A 7,854-nucleotide genomic window follows, 5' to 3' on the forward strand; every position below is an offset into this window, starting at 1 on the left:
GCGTGAAGCAAACTTTTAGCGTTTACCGTACGCAAAGGCAACAAACGCTGTACTAAAACTCCCTACTGCACCAACGGCCCCCTCAACAAGCCTTTGTTGGCGTGGTGGGGCCCAATGCTTGTTTGCGTGAAATCCAGTCTCTTGCTCCGGACAGTACATAACATGCAGATAACATGTTCCTAACATTTTATGTCCATGTAGTGTCACTAGATCAGATAGAGTACCGTCACTGAAACACGCAAATGAGCAACGGTGGCCATTTTGGTGTTTATCAGTACTGCCAGATTGCTGCTTCTGCGGCCTCACCGCTAACGTTGACGAGACCATTTGTAAGCAACACTGTCGAAGACGCAGCAACACGGCATCTTCGGACACACTTCTGCTGCTGAAATGCTGCGAAGCGCATTTTCTTTGATTCGCGCGTTTGGAACGACGCCATTCGCGCGCAGGCGCAGAGCAGGGAGCTCAAGCTGAGAGTACCACAGTCATGGAGGAAAGAATACTCAGGAGAGGCCCCTAGCACCCCAATGCATTGCGAAAAGTGTGAAGAAAGTCCCGTGATTTTTCTTGAGCCCATAGACAATGTTGCTTACTTGTTCACAACTGCGGCGGCCAAATTTGGGCAAATAGAACGGACAAATTTTTAAGGCGCTTGGTATGTGGCTGCCTCGCTACGCTTGCAAACCAGCGCAGTCGCTACGACAAACGTTTTTAGATTAGGCCAGTTTGAAAACTCTGCCGTCGGAGGCGTCTGCGTTCGCCATCCCGCGAGCCTGTTGCTATGACGACGACAAACGCTACTTTGCCAGGCTTAAAAGCTGAAAAATCGTCCTTCTATCTCAAAAACAAAGGCCGTTTTTCAATTGAAACTTTGGGTGAGGGTTAGAATGGGCATATTGAAGGCGAAATCACCAGCTTAGAAGATGACATCGCACCGAGGAATTAACGACGAAGCTGTTTTCGCTTCGAAGCGGGAGGGCAGGGGGACGCCATGTTAGTCAAATCAAACCGGAGACAGCAAAGGATGATGGGATAGACTGCTGGGCTCCGTGGGCTCAAGTCATGGCGGGACTCGGCTTCACAAATGTGACGTCAGGGCCTCTCCTAACCTTTTCTTTCCTCCATGACCACAGTTGACCGACACGAAACGCATAAACAAAATGGCGGCACCCATGAAACGTCGCAATGTAAACAGATGTCACGTGATGCAAACTGACCAATGATCACGGCGTCGGCACGGAACAATTGGAGAAAGGAGTGCCGACACTATAAGCTTATATAATGACACTATGATGATGCTGATGATGATTGCTATTGGTATCCCCTTTGTAGCGGGGTGATGACGTGTCATCTTACAAACTAATATACCTATGTTTTATACTCTTCGTTTAATACTACTATCGCTGCTCTCAGGGCATGTACAAAAAACGTATTACGCACAAAATACTTTCTTTTACAGGTGGTAGTTGTAGTAGGAATTCTGCTTTTCGTCCACCACCATTCTAATATTTTCGTCACCTCGACAGCCTTGAAGTTAACTCCCTCTGTGCTACCCTTAAATCCTTTGGCTTGTGGAAGCCGAATATTTCCCTCATGTAGATTTTGACAGATACTATGCGGCACATAGTGTTAAAATGCGAGGGTCTCAAAAGTTCGTTCCTTTTCCGCAGACCACTCGTACCTCATTTTGTGAATACTTCCCCACAAAGCTCCTAGTTCGCAAGCAACCTGCTCTAGCCTCAAAAAGCAAAGCACTGCCCTGGAAATTATTGTGGAAATCTTCCTTTCTGATGTCAAATTTCTCAGCCCTGTACATCTCTAATGATGTTTTAGCTTCTATTTTTTCTATCTATTTATTCGCTTCTATCTGCCTTGCCTCTGTTTTGGTTAGCTAGGCTGTTTTGGATTCTCCACTGTTCTTTCCGTATTTCATCGTTAGCCTTCCAGTCTTCCCTAGCGACTGCGTGTCCACGCTTTTCAAGTATAGGTACCTAAAAACCTTAGCTATCCACCTACGTTGATCCTTTTCTCTTGGTCTCCTCTCAAGACATACTCCGCGCTTCTCGAACTTCAAAAACGACGCCCATCCCATATTTCCCTGCACTGCTTCGCTAGTTGTTTTTCCATGCGCTCCTAAAGCCAAACGGCCTACCATTCTCTGGTTCACTTCAAGGCCTGCTAGAACGTGATTTGAAGAAGAGCAACTGCATTCGCAAATGTGAGACCCGAAACCATTACTCCTTTCCACATTCCTCTCACTACTTAAAATTTCTTATACCCCACCAGAGCTGTATGCTTCATCATAGCTGCGTTTCGCTTTCCCTTATGGTTAAGTTGCTCCGCGTGAGTTCTTAACTAGTTATCCCATTCGTTTGTCCACACTGCCTACGCCCATGGTCACCCGGCGTCACTGCGCTGCCGTGCTTCTCATGTGAGCGTGTCCTTTGTGCTGCGCGTGCGCCCCTACCTTGTCCCGCGTGCATCTTGTGTCCCGTCATGGCGATGAGTAGGGCCATGCCCACCACGGCCACCACGACGATCATGGAGTAGGCTAGCAGCTCCTTGTTCGGCATGCCCCGGCGCTTGCGCCCCCGACTGAGAAAAGCGGAGACGGCACGAGAAACATGCATCACAAGTTATGCATCAGAAGTTATGCATCAGAAAAATGCTTCAGAAGTTGAAGTGCAGAAGTTACGGCGAAATTCCTAGCCAAGGTGCAGCTGTTTTACTGCGCCGCCCAAAATAGGATGCAGCGCGCACAGGGACGAACAAAATGACGACGGCTTCACGCCGTGTTTAGACCTCACGCGAAAAGTCACGTGCTTCGGGTGAGTTTTCCAACGACGAGGAAGACGACCTGATGTGTGTGCAGCATGCAATGGGTGCGGGGCTTTCGGGTTTTTTGTGAACTTGGTGGAGCCCACGCTCGCTGACATGGATCCACGGTTTTGCGTCTCCTTTTTCGGTGGCAAAGTGCGGCTTTCCCACACAGTATACGTGCTCTATGGGGGTGAAACCACCACGAACTTTCTTCCCGTTCCCCGCTCTGCGACTATTTCTGCAAATTAAATTCTGGGGTCACGGAAGCATTGGTATACAAACTGCTTTTAGAACTACAGCTTAAAAAGGCCCGAAGAGTGCAGAATTGGGTGGATAGTTTATGAACTACCGCGCATGGAAATTCTTTGGTTACTCTTCGAAATGGCTCTTTGTTAGGACACTTTTTTTTTAAGTTGTTGTGTCCTATGAAACAAAACATGCTTACGAACTATCCTACAATTACCACTTAGAAGCTTCTAAATTTTTCTATGAATTTTAAATGGACGCCGTGTTCTCTATACTATTGGTGACAGCTGAGAAGGTTCTGAACATCGTGCGCTTTCATGCCGACTAAGAGTACGCTGCTGCTGTCATGCCATGACCGTGCTTCTGCCTTTGCCCTATGTCCCCGAAGCGCAACTGACATGCAGGCAAAAAATGCTCACCTCCGGATGAGCTTCTTGGTGGATCCGTGGCCGCCGTAGACATTACCAGACGGCATGATGTCATCATCATCGTCATCGTCCAAGACCATGTGCTTGTCTACGAAGTTCTTGTGGGCATACGAAACCGGCATGTCGGCGGGCTGCCAGTCATCGGACGACTTATTCTGCGGATCCGTGCTGCTGTCTGATGAGCCTCCGAAGTCCATCCTTATCTGCACGCCGGGCAAAAAGTTGTCTCCCTCGGTCCCCTTTACGCGTGTCATGACTCGGGGCTTCTTGGAAGTGTACTGAGGAGCCCGATTATCAGCTGCACCGGGAGAACGGTCTCGCTGGTCTCGCCTGTATATCGCGTGCGACTCTTCCGCACGGGACTGGTTAGATCCGCCAGGCCTGGCGACCCCACGCGTCGGCATGGTCCGGACCTGGCGCTCAAAGAACTGCTGCCCGTCGTGGTCAAGCTGGGTGGTCGTAGTGGTCACGACCTCATCCGGCTGCTGCATCGAACCTTGCCCTGGGGGGGCCTTCGGGGCGCCTCCTAGACCCTTGTATCGGTACGTGCCGACGCGGGAACCATCGGGCTTGATTTCTTCTTCGTACTCGTACTCGTGTCCCTGCCAGGGTAGGTTCACAGGAATGGGAGGGCCGGGGGGCGCTTTCTTCTTCTCGGGTTCCTTCGCCTTCAGGTCGGTCCCTGAAGAGCCGCCTTTCTTCTCTTTATCCTCGCTCTTCTTGCTCTCCTCGGACTTGTCTTTTTTCCCCAGTTTATCGCCAGCGAGCTCGCCTCCTTCTGCCATGACGCTGACATCTTCGGTCGCCTTATTGTCGGGGTAAATCCAGTTCATGAACCTTTCGTACAGAGACATGCACTGAACGCCGACAGCCGCTCCCAGGGGCTCCTGGTCCTCGTAACGATCGACGGACTTGGCCCCCTTGTTGGGCGCCAAATAGGCGACTTTGAACTTTTTTAGCCCGTCGTGGTAGTGGTGCTGGTGCTGGTGGCTGTGAACGGTGGTCGCGGATGATATCTGTACAGCCTGCTGCGACGTAACTGAAGACGGAGGGGGGCCGTACTGCGGCACAGGCTGCTGGGACGGAACGGGGTGCGGCAGGCCGTACGGCGGCACGGGGAACGGATAGCCGGGCAGTGGCATGGCTGGCATGCCCGGCGGAGGACCGTCGAAATCCGGGTTCATGTTGAAGGGCACGTGCGGGAACTCCTCGATTTCGGCCTGGGCCTCAACGTTCTTCCTGCTGCCCGCATCATGCGTGCCAGCCTCGCTTGCACGAGTCTTGACGCGAGCGCTGGTGGCCTTGGACATTCTCTTCTCCGAGGCCTGAACCTCCTGGTCGCTGAAAACCCGCTCCACGGAGGTTTTCTTTGACGCCTCAACGGTAGCTTTCTCTTTAGCCTTCTCGTCCCCGCCGTCAGCTTGCTGCTGCCTGCTTTCATTCTGGACCTTATACTTGAAGAGGCGCTTCTCTGTTCGATCGGGCTGCGCTTGCACGGTCATCGCTGTGTCGGGCTGCGCAGGAAACTTGCTCCGATTTTTCTGGCGCATGAGCATTTGCTGAATCCTGCGATCCATTCGCATGGGTGCTTGTGCATAACGGGGATCGTACTGAATAGGCATTCCTTGCATGCGCATCGGCTGCATCATCATTGGCTGCATCGGCATCGCTTGCATGGGCATTCCCTGCATGGGCATTCCCCGCATCGGCATTGCCTGCATTTGCATTCTTGGCATTTGCATTCTTTGCATTGCTCCCATCGGTATTCCCTGCATAGGCATTCCAGGCATGCCACCAGCCATGGCCTCCGGGGAAGCCCTCAGTGGTGGAACTCCGTAGCCAGTCGCAGTCGGAGAAACCTTGCGGGAAATCGAGTAGACATTGCTTGCATCTTTTCGCCTCACACTCATCTGAACCAACCGCTCTTCTCCTGGACCTCCGGCCTGCAAGTCTGCAATTTCATAGGCCTCGGCATCCTCGTCATCATGAGCCTTACGTCGGTGAGGAGACTTTGGCCTTCCGGGGCCACCACGCCGGCCTCTAGCCGATTTGCTCTTTGAAGCCGGTACCACGTGGCTCCACCATTCTGTTTTCAGTTCCGGCGTGTTTTGCACGTGTTCGTAACGCTCCCCCTTTGCTCTGCTGGGAATCCTTTGGGGCCTAGTCTGCATCGCGAACTGGTTGTCCTCGGGACCAACACCTTCGCCGGGTCTTGCAGCGATTACAAAGCCATGGTTCTCAGCATCGTCTTCACCATTACCTAGGGGCTTCGCCTGCACGGCGAATGGCTGGTAGCCACCCATGCCCATAGCATCAGGTCTTGAAACCCTTGCGAGACCCTGGTTGTTAGCCATTGCAAACTCCGTGTATTTGTCATCATCGCCCACGATGAATTTTCGGTACTTCCCGACTTGTTCTGCGATAGCTCTTGGGGAGGTATCCTCGGGCAGAACACTACAAAGGAAGTCCTGGTACCTCCCGAGCTCCGCGGCTAACTTCGAAGGCGTGACGTTCGTAGGAAATTCCTTGGGCTTCCTGCCTGCCTTGACGTCCAGGAGAAAGTCCTGGTACTTTTCCGGCGGCACGAATCTCCCTTCCGGAGCCGCTCCCTCTGGCGGCTGCTGGGGAGAGCCTTGGTCATCGGCGACCGCTTCTTTCTGCACGACGACGTCTTCCCTGGCAACAAGCGAAGGGTTGCTCTCGTACCTAAACAGCATGCCGGCCTGCATGAAGCTGCGGTCTTCGGCGGGCCGCGGGATAAACGCTTCGTTTCCTCTTCTATTCCGTTCACGCGATGCCGGTCTCTCCTCGTCATCCCTTCGCTTGGAACGCGACCTGCTGCGCTTAGAGCGCCTCTCACTTTGATCGTCCGACTCACGACGACGCCGAGAACTGCGGGGGGAATCTCGTCGGCCGGATCGCCTCCGGCTAGCCCGGCGCTCTTCCGACGACGAGGACGACGAAGACTCGTCTCTGGAACGGCGGGATCGGCCCCTCCGTGGACTCTCATCTCCGTCGTTCCTGGACTTCGATCGAGGCCTGCTGCGGCGCCTGCTGTCGTAAGCACTGGCGTCTTCGGATGACCGCCGGCGAAGAATACGTCGCGCGTCCGGGTCGTCCTCGTAGTCGTCTGTAGCTATTCGAAATCCTCGGAGGGGTCCTGATCGTGGCCTCGCCTCTAAGCTTTCGCTGGGCTTAGCATCCGGGACAGCGTTCTCTTTCTCGAACGCCTCGATGTCCTGGCGTATCTTCTGAATGATGCGCTCAGCCCGACCTTCAGACTCCTTTTGCAGGGGTAGTCGGGTCTCGGAGAGCCCCCTCAGCTCGTCGTAGTAGTAGTCATCGTCCCTTCGGCTTCTGGGTCGGTCTCGCCTGTCATAGTCGGGCGGGTATCTCCCGCGGTCAGGTGAGTAGGGCCTGTCCCTCCCGTACATTTCCATTTGAGGAGGCCTCTCATAGGCGCCGTAGCCTCCCCCTGGTGGCCGGTCATAGCCCATCGGGGGGCGATCTAATCCGCCGCCCGGGGGTCCCATTGCTTCGTTCTGCGGAATGCACTCGAGGTACATCTTCCCCCGAATGACGTTTCCATCCACTAGTTGCTCGTACGACTTTACCGCTGCCACATACTCTTTCTTGGGGCCTCCTCCTTCACTTCTTGGCTGCTCGCCTACTTCCATATTGGCCTGGACCATGTCCCTCGGCGTCTCAAGCGGCGGCGGGGCGCCGGGCTCTTCGGCTGGCGTGGCTGCGACGAACATGCCCAGCTGTGCTGGTGACTGGCCCTCAATTTTCTCTGCTCCCTCAAGGGGCGGCGGCGGAGGGGGAAAAACATCGCCCGGTGGAGGGGGAGGGGCGAAGGGCGCAGCGAGGCCTGGAGAGGCACTGCCGAATGCTCCCGGCGGTGGGGGAGCCGCAGGGGGAGGCACTCTGGGCGAGCGCCTGCCGGGTGACTTCGGGCGTTTCACTTGAGGGGGCATTGCCGCGGAACGAGGTACGAAACCGCTACTGCCCGAACACGCCCGTCTACAGCAGGGTAGGCCAGAGCCTCATTCTACGCAGCAGCGGCTGTCGACCTGCGTGCAACAGAGGCGGAACAGCTAGGGGCGCGTGCTTTCGCCTGGCATTGCTGAGTGGGGTTCCGTGTTTGAACCTCATTCAGGCCTCATTATTCACAAGTGCGGTAGAAACTTTGCAAGAACTTGGCAGGCTTTCTTTTACTTACTGACGGTTACTCCTTGACAATGTTTCAAGCGGTGGACTCTCGCGTACGAGGCAGAAACTATTTTTTATACATGGAAGGTACTATCCTGAATTATTGGCAGAGTTGTGTTTGGTTCTTAGCAAATGTGCACACAGGGCT

General features: G+C 54.0%; 1 protein-coding gene across 1 annotated transcript in view; it reads right to left on the bottom strand.

The window, feature by feature from the left end:
* LOC144148379 (uncharacterized) overlaps positions 1 to 7,561 on the bottom strand; it is a 63,538-nt gene extending 55,977 nt beyond the window's left edge. Inside the window, exons 1-2 of the mRNA XM_077679920.1 lie at positions 3,486 to 7,561; positions 2,468 to 2,595 (exon numbers count right to left, since the gene is read on the bottom strand). Coding sequence (XP_077536046.1) covers positions 2,468 to 2,595; positions 3,486 to 7,471 — 4,114 coding nt within the window. The 5' untranslated portion in view covers positions 7,472 to 7,561. The remainder of the gene's footprint in view (positions 1 to 2,467; positions 2,596 to 3,485) is intronic.
* Between the last annotated feature and the right edge of the window lie 293 nt (positions 7,562 to 7,854).

Source organism: Haemaphysalis longicornis, unplaced genomic scaffold, assembly GCF_048455015.1.
Source record: "Haemaphysalis longicornis isolate Haplotype H1 unplaced genomic scaffold, Haemaphysalis longicornis Haplotype H1 scaffold_8, whole genome shotgun sequence".
Lineage (NCBI taxonomy): Eukaryota > Metazoa > Arthropoda > Arachnida > Ixodida > Ixodidae > Haemaphysalis > Haemaphysalis longicornis.